The sequence below is a fragment of the Crocuta crocuta genome, unplaced genomic scaffold (assembly GCF_008692635.1).
Source record: "Crocuta crocuta isolate KB4526 unplaced genomic scaffold, BGI_CrCroc_1.0 scaffold1, whole genome shotgun sequence".
Classification (NCBI taxonomy): Eukaryota; Metazoa; Chordata; class Mammalia; order Carnivora; family Hyaenidae; genus Crocuta; species Crocuta crocuta.
In genome coordinates, this window is record NW_027527930.1 from 7,880,766 (window position 1) to 7,902,738 (window position 21,973).

The 21,973-nt window shown below is 38.9% G+C and overlaps 1 protein-coding gene across 5 annotated transcripts in view; it reads right to left on the reverse strand.

Moving 5' to 3' along the window:
- Nucleotides 1–19,253, reverse strand: part of CCDC158 (coiled-coil domain containing 158) — a 93,247-nt gene extending 73,994 nt beyond the window's left edge. For 4 of the 5 annotated variants that reach the window (XM_077750510.1, XM_077750522.1, XM_077750501.1 and 1 more), the window contains exons 1-8: nucleotides 19,149–19,253; nucleotides 18,385–18,427; nucleotides 11,499–11,641; nucleotides 6,179–6,396; nucleotides 2,288–2,397; nucleotides 1,856–2,183; nucleotides 1,424–1,500; nucleotides 536–646 (exon numbers count right to left, since the gene is read on the reverse strand). In XM_077750510.1, the coding sequence (XP_077606636.1) occupies nucleotides 536–646; nucleotides 1,424–1,500; nucleotides 1,856–2,183; nucleotides 2,288–2,397; nucleotides 6,179–6,396; nucleotides 11,499–11,568 (914 nt within the window). In that variant the 5' untranslated portion in view covers nucleotides 11,569–11,641; nucleotides 18,385–18,427; nucleotides 19,149–19,253. The remainder of the gene's footprint in view (nucleotides 1–535; nucleotides 647–1,423; nucleotides 1,501–1,855; nucleotides 2,184–2,287; nucleotides 2,398–6,178; nucleotides 6,397–11,498; nucleotides 11,642–18,384; nucleotides 18,428–19,148) is intronic. The other variant, XM_077750532.1, reaches the window with a different exon arrangement.
- Between the last annotated feature and the right edge of the window lie 2,720 nt (nucleotides 19,254–21,973).

Genomic DNA, 21,973 nt, shown 5'->3' on the forward strand with positions numbered 1-21,973 from the left:
ATTCCAAGAGGCATAAATATTTGCAATAACACTTTTTTTTTTTTTAACAATTTAAAAAATATTTATATTTGAGAGAGAGAGATAAAGCATGAGATGGGGAGAAAGGGAAGGAGAGAGGGAGAGAGGGAGAGAGAGAGGGAGAGAGATAAAGTGGGGGAGAGAGACACACACACACACACACACACACACACACACACACACACACACAGAATCCAAAGCAGGCTCCAGGCTCTGAGCTGACAGCACAGAGGCCGACGCAGGGCTCAAAGTCACCAACTGCAAGATCATGACCCGAGCCGAAATTGGACACTCAACGACTGAGCCACCCAGGTGCCCCACAGTAATGCTTCTTCGATGGTCATATGATATTATCATTTAAGTAATCTTCTCCATTCATTTAAAGGTTAGAAAAGTTTTACTTCCTTGTAGAATTTTTAAGTAGATTTTAAAAGATTTTAGGACAGAACGTAAATGAAAGTATCTCTAAAATGAAAGATAAACGGCTACCAATTGCAAAGCACCAGGACACACATACTGGATGATTTCCAGTTGACTCTGGATGCTATTGGCTTGGCTTCGAGCACTGCTAGCTTTCTCAGTAAGTCCTGTTATTTCAATTTCATGTTCACTTATTAACTGCTCAATCCTACAAAAAAGAATGTGGTGTTTGTTATATAACATTTTGTTTGACTATGACTTATTCCAAAAACTAATGATTTTCAACACTCTCAAACTTAATATTTTGTTTTGATTTTGAATACGCTACTCATTTTCAGTTCTGGAAGTCATTTTTAAAAACTTTACAACGGTAATAAATTACAAGTACTATATATTATATGACACGCCGAGGGAAGTGTCCTATAAGCCAAAATATTACAAATACAAAAACAGGTTTTTAAATATTCACACTAAATCATAAGGACTTTGTATCATAAAGCTATACATTAAGCTCAGGTCAGGTTTTGCCAAGAAATGACTGACAAAGGCCCTCTCCTTGACCAAACTTGAGTCAGGCTCCTCTGAGGCCTCTTCTAGGTCTTCACTGTGGCACCCTTCACCCCTGCCCTTGGCCTGCCCAGGCTTGTAAGAATCACCCTGCCCTTGATGTGTCCTCTTAGTGATATTCCATCCATTGCCCCTCTCACCTGCTCCTTGTAAATCCCCACTTTCCTGGTTGTATTGAGGAAGCGGAGCCTCAACTCTCTCCCCTAATGCAAAACTCCTACTAGAACAGCCTTGAATAAAGTCTTCCTTAACCTTTTGAATAAGTATCAGAATAATTTTTCCTTTCACATGAATTTACCACAAACCTATGAAGAAAACTTCTTTGTTGCAGAACACTTTAGATTTTGGAACTGCTGATGAGGACTGTAAACCTACGGTTTATTCACTAGGACTTTCTATACTTCAGTTAGAAACCCACCTATCTTGATGTTGTTGAAGAAGCAGTTCTATTTTGTTCTGTGATTCAGACTTCAGTGCTTCAAGCTGATCCTCTACCTAGTTATAAAAAAGAGATGCTGATGTAGACTGGTAAATCTACATCTTGTAAAAGTTAGAGATTTTCCAACTAAAGGAACTCTTTGGAAGGAAGCAAACAAAAGTAATATTGAAACTGAATACGTTCTGTCACTGTATCTCATTAGATCATTTACTTTGGTTATACTCTCATGAAGCCACACAGGCACATCAAGCTAGTTCTCTTAATTTATTGAGAGGTCACTGTAAATAACTGTTTTTTTAGCAAACAAAAATGAGAACTTGCCTTACTTTTAAGAACTTAAAAAATTATGCACCTAATATTACTCTCTTAATGGATTTTAACATAAAATTGAATAGTGTTCTCACCACTTACTGGAAATATCCTCCCTTTCAGGTAAGAAATCTCTGTGTCTAATTCTCTTAGGATTTTGCTAATAGCGGAGCCCATGTTGCGGAAGTGGAGAGTAGACAGGCTGTCGTGTTCGTGTATTTTCTTGCCTGAGGCTTCTTCAAAGTCAACTAGGACGGATCGGATATCTTGAAGCACTCCCTCATGACTAAGCATCATCTTTCTCAGCTGCTCTATCTGTGTGTTGCTATCTTTCAGCATGTCCTCTTTAAGGCATTTGGCAGCTTCAAGTTCATGAACTGTATTTTGAAGCTGATTTCTTAAATCCTCCTGGGACTGACTCTCCCTTCGTCTATGAAATAAATAAAAGAGAAGAACTGATATTGATAAAACTCATGTTCACACAAGTACTACAAAGAGTAAATCTTTAAATGATTTTGGGTAGCGAATCCCAACCTGATGTCAGCCATGGCATCTCTCTCCATTTGCATCTCTTGAAGTTTTGTTTGCAAATCAATGACTGACTGCCTTAAGTAAAACTTTTGTTTCTCGTGCAATTCATTGCTCTGAAAAAAAAATGCCATGCAAATCAGTCTTCACCAGAGGAACCTACTTCCTTACAGCTAATCTCCAAAAAAATCCATATATTATTAATTTATTTGTATATGTATTTCCTTCTCCTCTCACCATAGTTCAGGGTCTAATTAATCATACCTCACCTAGATTACTGACCTATCTTAACTAGACTCACTGTCTCAAAACCTGGCCCCTTTCAGAATCAATTCTTTACTTAATAACCAAAAGACTGTTTCTAAAACATATCAGACTTCCAGCTCAAATAGAGACAGAAAGAAATTTTGTTCTTCTTGAAAACGGGAGAATTGGTTACAATTCTGTAAAGAGAAAAGTTGATCTAAAAAATTTTTAAAAGTCAATCTCCACCCCCAGCCCACTTAAAAACTTGACATCAGACAGCCACTACCCAAAATGCAACGTGTTCTAATACAAAGAAATTCACTCAGATCGCTAAAATCAGGCACTGAGGAATCTCCCAGCATAATTAGTGTTGCCAGCTAAGCATCCCAAAGCAAAGCCCTCAATTTCTGCCAATGATAGAGAACTTGCCATCAGCTTTTTTATTGCTCATCTTTGAGTATGAACAAAAGCAAACAAACAAATACTGGACACCTGAAGAAAGATTATAAAAAGAAAACAGAGACAAAGATTAAGCAAAGAAACAAACACCAAAAAAAAAAAAAAATCCAAAGAAACAAAGTTATGCAGCAATGGAAGAACACCTCCTAAAACTTATAAATGCAGAGAAATTTGAGGGACATTACAGCTGTAAAACAATGAAATACTATGCCTAACAGGTGACTGGGGCAGAAGAAAGAGTTCTTGGAAGTTAAAAATATGTCTACACACTAAAAAGCTACAACAGGGAAGCTGGAAGTCAAGAAATAGTAAAAGTTTTTATAGTAAAAATAGTAACAAAAATTAGTAAAAAAAAATAGTAAAAATATTTCTCCACAAAATAGTAAAAGTATGTAAAACTTTTGAAGGAAAAGGTAAGAGATTTAGAGGTTCAACCCAGGAGATAATATTTGACTAAAAGGAGCTGCGAAAGAGAGAACTGAGAAAACAGGGAAAGAAACTATCAAAGAAAAAACAACTGAATTCTTCAAAGCTGAAAAGTACAAATCTGCTGACTAAAATGATACACTGAATCCCTAGCACAGTGAATGAAAAAACTAAAACCCATACCTACGCCCATTATGGTGGAATTTCAGAGACAGAAGACTCTAAAGCTTCCAAAGACAAACCTCCATTAACTAAAAGCATATCATCGACAGAGGAACAAGTATCAGACAGACATCTACTACTCAGTAGCAATACAAAATGCAAGGACACAATATTTTCAACAGATTGAGAGAAAATGACTTTTGCTGAGCTAAAGTTGTTCTCAGAATGCAAAAATCTATAAAATATATACCCCCATATACCCTTTCTTAAGTTTCTGAAGATGTGCTTTCACTAAATGAAGAAGCAGATCAAGAAAATGGAAGCAAGAAAATGGTGAATCCCGGAAATCATGGATCCAATCAGGAAAGCAGTGAATAGAGGAAAATAGTTGGTTATTGCAAACCTAAGGAGAAACTCACATAGACTGGAAAATAGGTCAGAAGACTCTTAGAAGAGTTCTCAGTCAAAGGAGAATTTGAGAGAAAACCTACATGATGGTTCTCTAAGGAAAAAAAATGAGGATATGATAAAGGCAAACAGTACAAAGAAAAAGAAAGGTTATTAAGAACCACCATAAAAAAACACTACACAGGAATGGAAGTATAGTAGGATCCTAGCGGATTCTGCAGTTGGCAACATTTATGTAGTCAATATAAAGTTAAGGTCCTCTAGCTTCTCCTCTTATAGTCCAGGTGAATGACTACAGTACAGCCTGAACTTTGGATGGCAACAGTGGAAATGAAAACAGATTTGAGAAATCTATATGAGATACGCTGGATGGACATGGTGATAAAGAGATGCCAGGGAAGAGGTGTCAAGAACAAATGAGGTTTTTGCCCTGTGCAATTCTATAAAGGTGGCTCCACATAGAGTTAGAAGAAACACTGGGACAAGAGTAGATTTGAGAGAGAGATTCTGTATACAGCTAGAAATGCTGAGTTCAAAGAGCCTCAGAAACATTTCAAGTAGAAATGTCAAGTAGGTACACAGATACACTAACTGGTGCAGAGCTAAGGTAAGAGGTCTGTACTAGAAATTAAGTTGAACAGTCATTGGCATATAAATGGCAATAGAAGCCATAGGGTCCACTATGACTATTTTCAGATGGTTTGCTGGAACAAGAAACAAAGTGAATAAGCTAAAGGAAAATCAGGAAAGTGTTTCTCTCCTCAGACCCAGCAGAAAAGAGTGCTTCTAAAGGAAGAGAATGACCTATGTCAAATGTCGCTGAAAAGTCAGGTAAGAAAAGGAATGTAAAGCATTACACATGCTTTGCACAGATCTCACTGTTTATTATCACTTTCTATTTAAATATCTCAGCCCCAGACTGCAAATGTGTACACAGACAGGATAACGTCTTTTCCATCTTTATATACCCAGCACATGTGTTACATAGGAGGTTCATGCTAAATATTATAGGTATCCAAAAAGCCCTGTTGTTTATTTAGTGATTTAACACACATTTACTGGGAGCCAATCAAGTGTCAGATACTCTGCCAGAGGATGGACATGGAAAATGAATTAAGACACTGTTTTCTTTCCTTCACTGGTATCTCTGTGATGCATCTAACCCACCCACCCACTCTTTTTATTAGTGTATTTATCATAAGTGTCATCACTACTTGTTTATATATCAGCTCCTCTTCAAGTCTATTAACCCCTTATGAGTCCTACCTTAATCATCGCTGTATCCCTGTACATAATACAATAGTACAGAATTTCCAGCACTTAATACAGTTGTAGTTTTTCCCTTAAATGTACTTATGCAGTCTGACAAGACGGAACAAGGTGTTAATGAATACCACACCATGTACTAAATACTACAATAGACACGTGCACACAGGGCAACAGCTGGACAGGGAATATACCTAATGCTGTCTAGAAGAAAAGATTCAGAGAAGGAAACACTTGCACTGAGTCTTGATAGATAATAAGAATCTGCCAGGCAGACAGGGTAAAGAAGAGGTAATGGCCTGGGCAAAAGTATGAGGCTCGTTATATCCAAGGAAAGCAAATAGCTTTGTATTGCTGGAATGGAGGGTACATTTGGAGACTACGTGGAGATGAGGCTCAAATGCACAAAGAGAGGGGTTATATCATCAAAAGGCTTTGTATACAATGGTAAGTTTGACTTTTAGACTATAGAGTACTGGACACTAGTATACAGCTGTAAATCTGGCTAAAGCTGACTTCATTCTACATAAGGTCCACTTAAAGATTTTAGCAAATAACTTCTAGATACTATTTAGCTGTCAAGTATATACCTACGTGTAAAGGCCTATCCCTACAACTGCTTTGTAAAGGAATAGGAGGATAACAGGCCTGAACCAATTATTATAATTACAGATAAATGCCATTAATTATAACATTTTGAGCTATTCAATTTTCATTAAAATTAGCCATGAAACCAAGGAGTAGGTATGGAAACTTTTTGTGCCCAATTTTTAATACTAAAATAGAAAGCATAGGCCAAATTAACAAGTTTAACCAATAAATACTTTGCTAAATGTTTCTTCTAGAAAGTTTAGGTTCTTTTCCAAGGCAATGTGCCTCACTGTCATCCCCAAGTGGCACAAAGTTCTAGAAAAATAGAATGTAACTCACTTCATTTAGTCTTCTCTGTAGATCTTTGACTTGATGTGAATATTCTTCCAAAACACGTTCAATGTGTTCCTTTCCAGGGTAAGGGATGACTTTTCTAGGAGAATCAAGCTCCACTTCATATTTGGGGAAAAAAGGAATTTGTGTCAATGTCCCAGCTGAAGATGTGTTTTCAATTATTGTACCACGAATAGTCGACATAAAAAATGGACTTGAAGAACCTAAATATTAAAGCATTTATCAGTGTACTTATTAATATAATAATTTTGTGGAAAACATTATCCCAGGTAATCTCCTTATTTAACACTCAAGGGGCTCAAGGCCTCATGGCAGAAAATGGACAAGTAAAAGATTGGTAAGAGCTCTGAGAGAGAAAACACAAGGTTGAAAAGGAAGAGATCAGGGAGGAGGGGAGAGTTTTACTCGACAGTGATCAAGTGATACTTGAGCTTGAATGAGCCTTAAAGTATAGTGAGGAGAAGAGGAAGGGCACTGCAGCAGTGGAAACACCAGAGTTATTGGTGAGGAGGCTTGAGACAGTACCACATATTCCAGGTGACAGGAAAGTAGTAGCCAGATATGAAAACTAAAACATAGGCCAGATCATGAATGGCCTCATGGTCATACCAAGGAGTTTGAATTTCATCTCAAAAGCTTCAGGAAGTTATTAATGGACTTGAAAGTAAGAAAACAGTTAGCTATGCTTGCAGTTTGAAAAGGCTCTCTGGCTTCAGTGTGGAGAATCCACTGGATGGAGATGAGGCTGATGGTAGAGAATCAAGTCCCAGAAGGCCTTCAACAATGCTGGCAAGAAATGGCAAGGATCTACCCTAAAACAGAGACTGTGGTGGCAGACACCAGGGGATGTATTTGAGAAATATATGCAGTGAGTAAAATACAGGGAAGTGTCAAAGGTCTCTCTTGGGTTTTGAGCTTCAATATTCAAGTAATGCTGTTTGATTTGTGAAGTTCAGGAGTATGTTTTGCTTTAGAATTGAGGATTTGGGAAACATCAGCACCTGAATTCTAGTGAATCCTTGGAGTCAATGTGATGGATCATCCAGGGGCAGTGTATAGAGTGAACACAGAAGAGGATCCAGAAGAGTACTCTGAGGAAATACCAATATTTAAACAGAAGACAAAGAAGTAAAATCCTGAAAGATTCATAGAAGACCCACAAAGATATTAGAGAAATTCAAGAAACACCACTGGTTTGGACTGAGTGACAGAGACAGTGTGAAATGAAAAGAGGCCTTCCCATAAGCAGACTGAGAAACCCCTCAGCTGAAAACATATGCTACCTTTCATGTAAAAGGAGTCAATGGGATCAAAGTTAGATACAAGAGTACAGAGAATGGAGCCAAGAACCACGGAGAATTATGGCCAGGCCCACGTCCTCATCAGGGGATGGTCTAGATTTCAGAATCGTGGACCGTGTGCCTGCTATTTTCCCTGTTTGGGATGGTTGTGTCGAGAGAGGTTATCCTATGCCTGCCTGCCATGGTATGCTGGCTGTCACAGGTCTTCAGATGAAAAGAACTAAGGAGTTGTACTCAGGGACGTACAACTAAGGAGCTTTATCCATACCTGAATTTAATTTCAATAAAGAGATTCTGATCTCAGGGCACCTGGGTGGCTCAGTGGGTTAAGGCCCCCCATTGATTTCTGCTCAGGTTATGGTCTCATGTTTGTGAGAAGGAGCCCAAAGTTGGCCTCTGCACTCAGAGTGGAGCCTGCTTAAGATTCTCTCTCCCTCTCCTTCTGGCCCTCCCCACTCCTTCTTTCTCCAAAAAAAAAAAAGAAAGAAAGAAAGAAAAAAAAAAGAAAAAGAAAAAAAGAGATTCTAGTCTCTGAGAGGATGCTGTCATGGGATGAGGCTATTAGGGGTCTTCTGGGGAGAGAGTGAATGAACTCTGCATGTGAGAGAAATGTAATAATAATTTGTGATCAGAGGGCAAACTGTAGTGCTTTGAAAATATGTCCATAAATTCTTTGATAGTGCTCCCTTTAATAGCTAGTGGTTAATTACCCTCTTCTTTATAAGAAAGGAAAATAAGAGTGTACGTGTTAAGCACGTGCACATATGGGTGTAAGGGGGGTAGCAATTGCTTACTTTTGTAAAAAAAGACCACTGGGAGAATAAAACAAACTCATGAAAACTGTTCTAGGGGCAAAGAGATAAGTGGAAATGAAGTGGAAGAAATAGGGATGGCAGTAAGACGTGACTGAATATAATTTTTCATCAAGTTTTTACTTTTGAGCCATACACGTTATCCATATTCAAAAAATAACATGAAATTGAATACTAACAGAAACAAATAAACGGAAGTGTATGGTAAGTTGATAACATAACTTCATAGAGAAAATAGTTCCTTCAAATAACTTTAGAACACAGTACTCTGACTGTGCGGCCCGAGCGAGCTTTGCACGGCAGGTATGCTGTTAATGGCAGCAGCACTGTTGTGATTCTAGAACGATTTGGTATGTACTGTGGAAGAGAGAAAACAACCAAGTATACCAAAGGTTTTGGAAAGTAGAGCTTTCATGTAGGGCAATGCAGATATGGAATGAGGGAAGATGAGGAAGAACTCCGGGGTACTGGATTTGAATTTGAGTTATATCCACGTGAACTTATGATTTAAAAAATCTGTTTTGAAACTTTATCCACTGAATGCTCCCAGACAAAATGGTACTTCAGTAGCAATAGTCACACAAGATTTTGGATTCTATATACTACTCCCTACTAAAAACCAGGGCTCCCTAGAAAAATGGCTCATTTGTGGGGGAACAGGCCAAGTACAATTTGTGAGCCTGGAGCACTTTGAAATGCCAGGAAGCAATGAGCATTTTAAAACATGACACAGGATCTGTAATTTTGCATTATTTTACTTAGAGACTCTGAATTGGAATAAATTATAACTGTTTATAAAAAAATAAATAAAAAGACACAGGACACAGCTTAAAAGGACTGGCCAAATGCAACCAACTGAGCATCAAAAACAACAATGGCAGCAAAGCATTATAGCACTTTGAACTAAAGAACACTCTCTGGATCTGAAGTGTTAATAATTAAAGGAAAGCTCTTCTTTCCTGAGAAATGTCAGCTAATAACTATGGTAAAATTAGAAAATCAACAATGTAATAATTGATTCAGGCAAGGATCTTCAATTGATGCTAAAACCACTGGATAAAAAGTTATTTAGTAGTAGGATATTTACAAACTCTTGCCAAATGAGTTTAATATGAATCTAAACATGAGAAACAGTCAGAAAAATCTAGAATTTTGGATATTCTATAATACAACTAGACTGGACTCTTAAAGCCAATACCAGGAGAAACAAAGGAGCGAGGATGAAGAGAACCACCACCAAATACAATCCATGATCTTTGATTACATTAAAAATGTAACAGAATTTTTATAGGGACAACTGGGTGAATTTTTTTTTTTTTTAACTTTTTCATGTTTGTTTTTGAGATAGACACAGCGTGAGCAGGGGAGGGGCAGAGAGAAAGGGAGACACAGAATCTGAAGCAGGCTCCAGGCTCTGAGCTGTCGGCACAGAGCCCAATTCAGGGCCTCAAACTCACAAACCTCATGATCTGAGCTGAAGTCGGATATTTTGCGGACTGAGCCACCTAGGCAACCTCTGGGTTAATTTTAATATGAATACAAATCAGATGACACTACATTGGTAGTAATTTTCTTAGATGTGATAATGTGGCAATATAGGAAATCATCCTTATTCTAAGGAGATTCATGTTCAGATTTTGAGGCAAGAATCATAATGTCTTCAACTTCAGGTAAATGAAGTATAAATTGTCAGTATAGAGATAAAGCAAATATGATAAAATGTTGACAACTGCTGCATCCAGTCTAAGGATATATAAAGTATTTGATGTACTATTTTTTTCAAATTTTCAACAGCTTAAAAAATTTTTTAAACAAAATGTTGGGAAGGGGGAGGGAAAGAGGTCACTGAACTTGGCAAAAAAGGGATAATTAGTCATGTCTGCCAGAGTGCTTTCACTGGATTATTGGGTTCAAAACCCATAAGGTATTTGTTTGCAGAATGAATGGATGGTGAAGACATGAAGACACTGAATACAAACTTCTCTTTCGGAAGCCATGGCTAAGAAGAAAAGAAGAAATAAAAATAAAGGAGGACAGATCAAGAAAAGGTTTTATTTTTTGTTGCTCGTGTTTGTCGCATCAGTAGCATTTTAGACTGGGAGAGATGCAGCATGTTTACATGGAAGGGTAAGTGCAAATGGCGAGAAGGGACTGAAGCTAGCAGAGTGAGTGGGGACAGTTTTTGGAGCCAAATCTCTGAGGGAGCTGTGGTGACAGTGGGCACAGGAATTAGATCATGGTCTTGGGCAGGATATGAGAAAGTAAGAGAGCACCAGCCTAAGGGCTTCTAATGTCTCTGGAAATTAGGAAATAATGCTGAGTGAGAAAGAAGGTGGTGGGGTAAGGGACCTGAGAATGGTATAATTCTGAAGTAAGTAGTATGGGAAATTAGAGAGAGAACTGCCTGAGACTGTGAGAAAGTCTCCACTAGCAGTATCAAGGACAGAGTTGAGAGAGGGGTGACTGTGACTATGAAGTGGCAAACTGGTGCAAAATCTATAATTTGTGCATTTTCTCTCACAGAATCTTCCAGCAGCCCAGTATAAAAATGGATAAGTCAGTCAGCCTGATAAAGATGGGGGGGGGGGCGGTTCTGTATGAGTGCAACAGAAGAATAAGAGAAAAAGGAAGTTGAAGATACCAGCAAGTGACTAGCTGAAATAATGAATAGTACCAGGGGGAAAAAAGTGAGGATAGGAAGAGGTTGGTAATTTAGGAGAAAATGGCAGAATCTAGAATAGTTATTTGCAGTCCTTGCTGGAAATCAGGATCATCTGGGGAGCTTAAAAAAAAATCTGTGGTGTCTAAGCGCCATTCTAGACCTACTGAATCAGAATCTCCAGGTGTAGATCTAAGCCATATAAATGTTTAACATCTCAAAAAGTGATTCTGGCACAGAACCATGGTTGAGGACCACTACTTTCATGAGGCAAAAGAATAGGTGCTTTAAGAATAAGGGTGTGAGAGGGCTGGAAGACAGGAGGTTGGGTTTCAGAAGTCTAACAGCTCTTGGTAATTGGATCAAAGTAAGACAAGTGGGTGGCTAAAGGTCAAGAATGAGAATAACTAACAAGGTCAAGAAACTGGAAGTCTATGGTGTCAGATGGGTCACACGTGAGGATGGATCCTGAGGAGTACAAGGCACTGAGTGTAAGTGCAGAGGTGAGTGTGTGCCTGATAAAGAATACGTACCTCCATTGGATGTGATGCCACTACTTGATAAAAGATCTTCATTATTTGATTCACCAGCTTTTTGTTCCATGATAACTACTGCTACCTTTTCGCTGAGATCTTGAAATATGAGTGTTTCCCTGTTTGGTTCTTTTAGTTCTTATCTATAAAAGACAGGGATTTGATCTTTATAAGGTATTATGAGAACAAAATTCACAGAAGCGAACTGACTGTTCATATTTCAAATTATTCGTTAGTAATAACTCTTCACCAGAAAAATATTTATATAGAAATATTTTACTATTACATACAATTAGTAAGTGAATAGAATCTTATTGTAAATATTGTTGCATTTAATGGCTAAGTAGCCTATTAAAGATGACCTGAAAAGCAAACATGAATATTTTAATTATGATGATGATTAGCACTCTGATTCAGGGCAGAGTTTTTTCTTAAGTCTCTTTCATAAGGTTACATTGTCAGATAATGTTAGAAAATATCTCCTCAGAGACTCTTGAATGCTGACAAAAACTGAGGACTGATGGATGTGGGGGGAGGGGGGATGGGCATGGAGGAGGACACTTGTGGGGATGAGCACTGAGTGTTATGTGGAAAGTAATTTGACAATAAACTATTTNTTTAACATTTGCAAAAAAAAAAAAAAAAGAAAATATCTCCTCAGTAAAAGTCACAAATTAGTAAAAAAAAAAAAATACTCACAAATCAGCAAATTGGAAATCATTAATAAAAGTTGAAAAACTTCCTCAATATCAAACAATGTTCCTAATTTTAGATTAGGCCAAGAAGACTTCTAGGTTGGAGAACAATGGTGGTGGCCTGATTCCAAATCTCCCCCTCATCCTGAGAAAACAACTATAAAATCAACAAGGAGAACAAATAAAGAAAAGCACATGGGCTCTATGCCTTCGGCATCCCTAGAAGACAGACAATACTGACACCTTCAAATATCTGTTAACAGGGGGAAAATATTTTCCGAAATGCTCTCACAGTCCAACCACCAGCACTGTGGGCCTGTGGGTCTGGAGAATGGGAGAGGAGAAGCCGAAGAGCCAAAAAGGAGCAGAGTGCTGGAGGAAGCACAGACATCCCCCGCCACCCAGAAGTGAACAGGAAAAGCCAAGATGCTAGGCACAGGTTGCAACTCGGCAATCCACAGCCCCAGCTGCTCAGTAATGGCTTCAAAGTGTGCAGGGACCAGAACAAAAGTAGCAGCCTCAGAGAAGCAGTGTTTCTGGGGAAGAAGGGGTAATTTCCCCAGCTGACATAGCCACAACAGGAAAGAAGGGAAAATTCAGGCACCAGCAGAAACAAACAGAAGCAAGATATGCCTACCCGTCTTCTACCCCTCCCACCTCACCACCACCATGCTTAACAGAAACTGCCCAGAAGACGGCACTCTCAAACTAAGAATCCTGTCCATAAAATGAATAGGAATACATAAAAGCCCACATACATACAAAACTATTATAAAATGTCAGAAAATATGAATAAGATCTTTTCTGCTGATGAAAAGTGTCCCCCACCCCCACCCTGACAAACATGAAGTCGAAGAAAACTAACAGCAACACAACTCCAAACTGTGTTATTCTCAACTAAATATTCTCAAAGAATCATTTGAGGAAATGAAAAATCAGATCACAGGGGCACCTGGGTGGCTCAGTCAGTTAAGTGGCCAACTCTTGATTTCAGCTCAGGTCAAGATCTTAACAGTTTGTGAGTTTGGGCCCTGCACCAGTGCAGAGCCTTGCTTGGGATTCTCTTTCCTCCTCTTTCTCTGCCCCTCCCTGCTATCTCTCTCTCAAAATAAACAAATTTATTTTTTAAAAAGGGAAAGGAAAAGAAAAATCAGGTCACAATCAGATTTACATTTCTGAATCAGAAATGTAAAACCTATGACCAGAAATGGACAAGAAACACATAAAACAAGCAAGCAAACAAACAAACAGGAAGGAATGAAATCAGAGTTGGCTGAGGTCAGGAAAGAAAGGGCAGAAAAACACTATCTTATGTCATGATTGAAGCCCAAATTACAGACTACACAAGGGAGAAGAGACTGCAATGTAAACTTAACAAAGGCAATGAAGAAAGTCAGGAAAGCAGAAGATGAAAACGGAGAAAAAGAAGTAAAGAGGATACAAGAGGAAGTGAATGGAAGACTGGCAAAGGAGGCTGAACATAACTGGTGTCCCTGAAGAAAAAAATCAAAACAATGAAACAGATCGATTATTTCAAACTACAATCCAAGAAAGTTTCCTAGAAATAAAGAAAGCTCTGAGTCTATACATTTTCACGCTAGAGAACATCAGCCAAGAATGATCAACTCTAAAACATATCCTAATAAACCATATTTTTAAAAAGCCCAAAAACTATATTAAGACTTTAAAGATGAAAAAGTCTTCAGGGCCTTCAGGCAAAAAAAGATGAAATAATTTACAAAGGCAATAGGCTTACAACGGCATCAGGTTATTAAAAATAACATACAGAGCCAGGCAGGAGTATAGCAGGATTTTAAAGAAACACAAGGAACGAAATTACAAACCGAGCATCCTATATCTAGTCAAGGTTTTCCAAAGAGTCAAAGCCATTGGAAAACCATTCTGAACATGCCAGAGCACTGTATACATGTGCTCTTCCGAGGAATCTGCTAGAGGTGAGGCTTCATCCAACTGGAAAATAGCTGGCAAATGCGGCAGCATGTTAACAACTGGTAAAAATCTTTTGGGTTTTCTGCAGGCATTAAATTTTTCAAAATAAGATCTGGAAAAAAAAGGTAAAGATGAACATAAAAACATATAACTGAGGATTCTGTGCAAAAGATGTGACGGTGAACATGAACTATTCAGCTTGTAAGGTTGGGACTAAAACGCAGGTGGAGTAATGGCACTGAAGTGATAATACATAAATATTACATGTGTGAAAAAAGAGAACAAATGTAACTCAAAATGGAAAGATATGAAATAAAAAAGGGGGAAGTAGAAGACCACTGGTTGTCAAAAGATATCATTTAAGACTGACAGAAAGAGGGGCGCCTGGGTGGCTTAGTCGGTTAAGCGTCTGACTTTTGCTTAGGTCATGATCTCGCGGTTGGTGGGTTCGAGCCCCGCGTTTGGCTCTGTGCTGACTGCCAGCTCAGAGCCTGGAGCCTGTTTCAGTCTGTGACTCCCTCTCTCTCTGACCCTCCCCTGCTCACGCTGTCTCTCTCTCTCTCCTAGAAATAAATAAAACATTTTAAAAAATTTTAAAAAAAAAGACTGACAGAAAGAAAAAAGTAAAAAAAAAAAGGGGGGGGCTCTATAGGTGTACTATGAAAAGTGTTAATGCAAAGGTAACCACTAGAATAAAAATACAAACTTTAAGTCATAAAAAAATTTTAAATAACAAAAACATCAAATAAACACAGTAAATATAATACATAATTATAACACCAGAGGATAATACAAGAATAATGTGACAGAATGTAAGCCAAACATAAAAGTCATATCAATAAACGTGACAAGACTTAACTTGCCTATTCAAAGAACTATCAAATTAGCTCTTCAAAAGTTCAGCTCTATGCTCTATACAAGAGGACCCTCAAATACACTGATTCAAAAAGACTACAGTGAAGTGATGGACAAAGATTTGGCAGTGAATGAAAACAATGAGAAAGCCCCTGTCAAAATCCTGATACCAGACCAGGTGCTCTCCAAGCCAGAGTATTAAATAAGACTGAGGGCACTTAATGTTAAAAGTTACAATACACAATAAAGATAGAATATTTCTATCTACCACATAATGCAGCGCTCGCTTAGAAAAAACATACTTTATAGGAGGTGCAATAAGAACTAGAAACAAAGTGATGATGAGGCGTTAGCAGGCCACTCAGTATGAGACAGGTCACACTGAGAAAAAATAAGGATAGAAAGATTTAAATGACATCAGCACTAAGGTAGACTTTTTCGATATATATCCAACATGACACTTTGGTAATAGAGAATGTACCCTCCTTTCAGGTGCACATGGAAGGAACATTGACAAAAACCCATCATATTCCAGGACACAAATAACAGATAAGAAGGTTCCATAAATCGGAGACGTTATAAACAACACCCTCTGCTCAAAAATTCATAAAACTAAAGAAGTGAAGTCCCAAAGCAAAAGGCCTTTCCTCCTGGCAATGAGAAGACCTCCTATTAAATAACTGTTATGTGATAAAGGAAATATAAAGGATAATTAAAGAATTTCCAAAAAAGAATGACAATGAACACACTACCCAGGAGAATCTGAGATATAGTAAAACAGAGGCAAGGACTATCAGAGTGATGGAAAGAGGAAGGTCACATATAACATACCGCTTATCATTTTTACAATAATTCATGATTGCAAGCATAGTATTAAACATTTTTTTAAGACTCTGTGAACTAAAGAGAATTTTACTGAACAGAATTCCTTTATATTTCACTCACAGTTTCTCTCTTTTAATTACTGAGGTGCCATCTGTCAATACTACAGTTAGATAAACTCTACCATGTGTTTCATACTATCGTGTTTAGGAAATAAGCAGTAAGGAGGGAGACATTCCATAAAGAATTATAACAAATGGAATGTTAGTCCAGATTGCTAGGCAATTCAAATGTTCTGAATAGGAAAGACTGGTATGTGGAGGAGGAATGATTGCTGTATAACTTCTACACTAAAATGATACACTTGGGGATTCTTCAGGATGATGAAAGACACTAAGGAAATGCAAATTACTCAGTAATGTTATGACTATAAATTACAGATAGATCAAAGACAGGAAGGAATGAGCAGGACAGGGAGAATCACAGCCTAGTGCTGAGAAGTCATAACACTGCTACACTCCGCTAGATACCAAAGTTTCGGTATCTTATGACTACCTTACGAGTAAGGTAAGCAGAACTGAAACTAAAAGTCGGAGAACACATAAGAAAGGAAAAGATCTGACTTTAGAAAATATTCTGATCTAAAAACCAAGTTTGCTGATTTGGATAGGATGATGAATATAATCAACTTATTAATTCAGTCTCCCCTGATGGGCAGCAGGCCTTTAAAGAGTGTCAGTCCTTCCGAGGGAAATTTTTTTCTTAAGAAAATACACAGTTTAAAAAAGAAAAGAAAATTAATAGTTTAAATAAGACAGCACAGGTTTATTAAACAAGAATTTTTAAACAAACATTTACTTGTAAAGATGTTTAGTACATCTATTCGCGAATGCTGCTAGTTAATGAAATCTGTCTTTAAAAAAATATTTGTAATTCACACTTTCACAACTTTAGATTGATCATATCCTCAATTCAGTCAAATCATTCAGTGTTTCTCTATTTTCATGACACTAAGAATTGAAACATTATTCCTATTTTCAGGCATAAAGCTTATTAAATTATTAAGGATTTCTGGGAAAATAAAGGTTTTTTGCCACAATAAGACATAAAATAGTTTAAATGCTGCATTTTGTTGATTTGAGGATCATAACACGAACTTATATTTGTTCCATCTCTGAGTCAAGTACAAAGATGAGGTCTTGGCCTCTTCGGGTATGCCCAACACCTACTACAAAAAATTCTACCAGATTTAAAATTATGAATAGGTTCACATTGAAGGGAGCCTTAAATTTATGACAAGTAACGGCTAGGTAAAGATTGCACTCTGGTTATTTCATTGGAATGATGCAGAAAAGGCCTTAAAAACCACAGACCACAAAAAGAAGACTTTTGGAGGATTCTTAGATTTATCAACTAATGACTCAAGCCCCTGGGATGTTAAACCATTCTACTTTCCACAGAAGCCTGAGTCTGGGGATTTTATAAACTTGGTCCTATGACCAAGTGTGAATGAGTGTGCAGGTATGTTTTCCTTGGGAAATTCTAAGGCACCCCACAATTGATCCAAATACAACACACCTAGACTGGTGCAGTCTCTGAAATGCCACAAGAACAGTTAATGTTGAACAGAACTTCACTGCCTGATTTACTGTTAACTGCTTATTGACCTGACATTGCTCTTAACATCTGCTTTCTCAATCACACTCTCTCTAGATGCTGTTCAATGACTATTAGGTTTCAAATCCTAGTTCTGTGATCTACTGGCTTTGTGACCGTGCGAACAGTGTTTAGCCTAAGACTGTAAGAAGGAGATAAAGATATATACCCCAAAAGAAAACTCATGTGCAGTGTTAACTATATAGTACTTGCCTCAATCTGGGTTTACTATATACTGAGTGTATATAGTATCACTGCATAACAGGATAGCAAAACATAAACAAAAACACTGTCTTTATAATTTGGGCAGTGTATACTAACTCACTTTCCAAAAATAAATGGCTATATCTTTCTATTCATCTAAAAAGAAGATATAAGTTTCACATAGGTCCACTAACAGAAAGGAAAGTGGGTTTAAACTGTATTGAATAAACACAGGGACTATTATAATTGAATACAGAAAGAAGCTATTTAAGATGTACTTTGCCAGTACATAATGCTGTCTTGTAAAGGAAGCACAGGATTTAGAATCAGGAACTTAATTCTGTCACTGGTTATATGTGAGGGACCGGGCAAATCTTTTCATATCCCTGAGCCTCAATATCCACCATTACTAAATGGGAATACAGTTGTGTTTTAGAAACTCTTGCTAAGCAGAGGAAGGCTTTCTGTAAATCTTCAGAGCCCCAACTACACACCCTCCTCTCTATCCCAGAGACCCTTTTATCTAATGCAATGGCTCCACTGAGTAGAGTTTGAAAAGCACAAGGAGAAAGCCTTAGTAGCTGTCAAGCTCAAGGCCTCCAGCTCTAAAATAAATTAGATACAGACATGGATATAATAAATCAGTACATCAGTCATATATGTTCACAAGTCTTAAATATAACTGAAAGTAAAACACGAGATACCTTAATAACTGGATATTCTTATCTTCATGTATCCTATTAACACCTGAAAAGAGGAAAATATTTTAAAATCTGTATATTAATATATAACCATACTTCATTATCTAAATTCAGTATTTTTGAAAAGTTCAATTCACAAGGTCATTTTCATCACCTGAGATCCTGACAACTAAGACACACACATATAACCACCACCACCACAGAAACCTTTACATTCTTTTTCCTTTGGGCTTATCTTATATATAAAAGTATATTTGAATTAATAGTCTATGGCATTTATCTAGGCTGGGACTGTACAACAGAACATGCGCAAGTATAAGCCCCGTTGGGCCGATGCTAATTTTGCTCTCATTGGCATCATCAAGGTAACACAGCAGGTAAACCCCTTGCCCAGGCCTTTCCAGACAAGACCCTTCTAGGGTATAAACTCAACTGACTTAAACAGACCATGTCTTCTGACCATTTACATTACTTTCTGGTGCCTGGAGATGCTCTGACCAGGCAATAGCTCTTGAGTTTGAAGAGCAAACTTGCTAGGTAGAATTTCTACCTGGTGAGTCAGAGACAGGTCTATACATTTTAAGCAGTGGAGTTGAGATGACAAACAACTAGGATTTTGCGCATATCTCAGTGAAATCTTCACAAGCAGTTGCCACACTATAAAAATAACTGGCAATATTCTATGTGCAGAGTTAGGACTAATGAACAGAAGTAAAGGGAGGTAGGTTGTACAGGGTGGAAATGGACTTTTCTAAAAGCTAGAGCACCTTGAATGTATACGTGGAGAACTTCCTTGTGAGGTGTTCAAGCTGAGAGAGGATGAAAATTTGTTGGGATGACAAGTGCCACCGGGTGTCCTCTCTTGGGCAGAGTGTTGGACTAGAAGATCTCTAAAATCTTCTCCAACTTGGACATTCTATGGAAAACATTCAGCAGAAAGATGACCAAAAATATGATGACTTCTCACAGGTGATTTTATTCAACAGCAGAGCCAGGTTGGGACAATTCCACTGCTGTCAGCAGCTTCAATTAAATCATTAATGCATACAAAGCACTCAGCACAGGGCCCGACACAGGAAGCATTCAATAAGTCTCAGTTACCATTGCTGGCATTTTGATAGCTTAAAATGTGCTTCTGTAAATACTAGAGATACAGCGAAGATCAAGACGGATCAAGCTGCCACCCTCACAGATCTTAAATTTTAATGGGCAAAGAGACACCAAAGAAACACATCAAAAACAGAATTTTGGAGAGTGGTTAAGTACAATGAAGAAAATACCACAGGTAGCAGTATACAGAGAGATGGAGTTGAGGCTACTTTAGTTAGGGTAAGTCAGGGAAGGCCTTTCTGAGGAGGTTACATTTGAGCTGAATACCAAAAAGGATCACCCCCAAAGTGAACTGGGGAAGCTCCTAAAAGGAAATACCACATGCAGGTATGAGGTATGAGGTATGAGGTCCTTATGAGGTCACTTGTGTTTGCATTTAAAGCCCACCCAGATAATCCAGGATAAATTTCCCATTTCAAGATCTTTGACTTACTCATATATGTAAAGACCATTTTTTCCCCCTTAAAACATTTACAGGTTCCAGGGATTAGGGCCTGATGTTTCGGGTGGCTTTTACTCAATCTGCTATACCATATAGTTTGGGGTGGCCTAGTTTGCAAATATGTGGTTGAGAGAGGCCCTATTTAATAAACTGCAGTTTTAAAGTGAGTGATCCTAACATACTAGATAACACTGAGTCTTCTTGGTAAAACACAATAGTGAGGGCTTTGCACATACCAAATAAATTGCCCATTTCTGCCCTCAATTTATTTGGAGAATCTAATAATACCTCCATGGCATAAAAAAACAAAAACAAAAAACAAACAAACAACATTTTACCCAGTACACAGATGACTGTAAAATGAAAAACAGGAAGAGTGGTATGGAGGTGGGAGGACCAGATCTCACCCACCACTTTCACCCCCTCCTCATCACTTACCAAAGAAAAACAGCCCTGCCTAACCAGTCTCTGGGATGTGAGGTAGGTGCTAGCCCTTTCTTTCCCCAATCAACAGCTGATAGAGAAAGCAAGAGAGGAGTGGTTGTCAAGTCAAAAACACCCTGACAATTAGCGACAGACCTCACTTCTCTTCTACTTTCTCCTGACCTTAAGGTACATCAAGATGCAGGGACAAATCCTGGAACAGCCAGAGTGCAGACCTGGAACAGAGTTCTGTGTACACAGATGGACACATGTGAGAACTCCCTGTTTCTGACTGATGCTGCTAACGGGGCAGAGCCAGATTCCTAACGTCACTTATAGGGAGGGCTCCAGCTGAAAGGGCCCTTACACAACATTTATTACAATCTCATTTTGGACGACAGGTTGAGGACTGCCAAAGCTAGACGCTCCTCTTTATTCCCATGTCTCCCCTGACCCATCCCCTGGTCCATGGGAAACGGGGTAGGAACCGGACTCAGTGGTAGTGTTGGGACGGGATCCGCGGTTATTCCCCCCAAAGTGGAATATTTTGCACAGGACCCCTCTGGTCCCAGAGTTACAGCCACTGTCCCCGGAGGTCTTGCGATCCCCGAAATACAGCAGTCCTTTCCGTTAAAAAACCAATTTACTGGGCATCTGCCATGTGCAAAACAACACAGAAGTCTAGAAAGTTCCAGTAATGAAGATGCGCTGCTCCGGGTCCTTGAACACGACCCATTCCCTCGCCCTCTCTCTGGGCCGCGCCCCACCCGAGTACCTGCAACCAACACCATCTTAAGACACTGGCTGCATCCCCGCGGGGACGCGGGCTGGGGCGGCGGCGGCACCTGCGNCACGCAAGCCATGCGGGCGACCGTTAGGCACTTCGGCGTGGCGTGGGGGCACCTCCCACTCCTGACTCCGCCCCCCAGACGCCGTCGCCGGGGCAACCGAGCGCCATCTCCCTCTCCCTTCCCCTCAGTCCGGAGTCAGGGGGCTGCTTGCATCAAACCTTGCATTCAGGCCTCCACTTGTACTCTCTGCCACTCAAAGCTTCTCACTTTTTCTGCAACCCCTTAACCGGTCTCCCCAGTACAGGCATCCCAAAACCCCAGACCGTTCTCGCAGTTGTCCCTCAAATAGTCTTCCCAAATCCTTACCAACCCACACAAATCCTACCCCTACTTAATCCCAACCCTGGCGTGGCTTGCCAAGCCTTCACACTGCCTCACCTCCATCCCGCCTCAGTTTCTGACACTTACTCCAGTCCCATCCTTAATTTCCCATTTGACTAGTTGAAGTTAGAATTCACATTTCGCAGCTCTGCCTTTGCTTATGCTGATCCTCTGGCCGGAATGACTTTCGTTCATACAATGTTCAAGTATGTTCTCAGGATAACTTTGCCTCTGGCCTACGGAGAGTTGTTTCCTTTTCTGTGTTTCAGTTGCTCTCTGATGTAGAATTTATCGGATGAGATGATCACACACTCAAACCTCTCAGTGCTGCCCAAATTAGTGCTCAAGGAAGGAATTCAGAAAGGCCTAAGTGTGACAGATGCAACCAGTGACGTTGATACTATTACAGTCACATCACACACACCTACAGCCAAAAGCCTTTTAT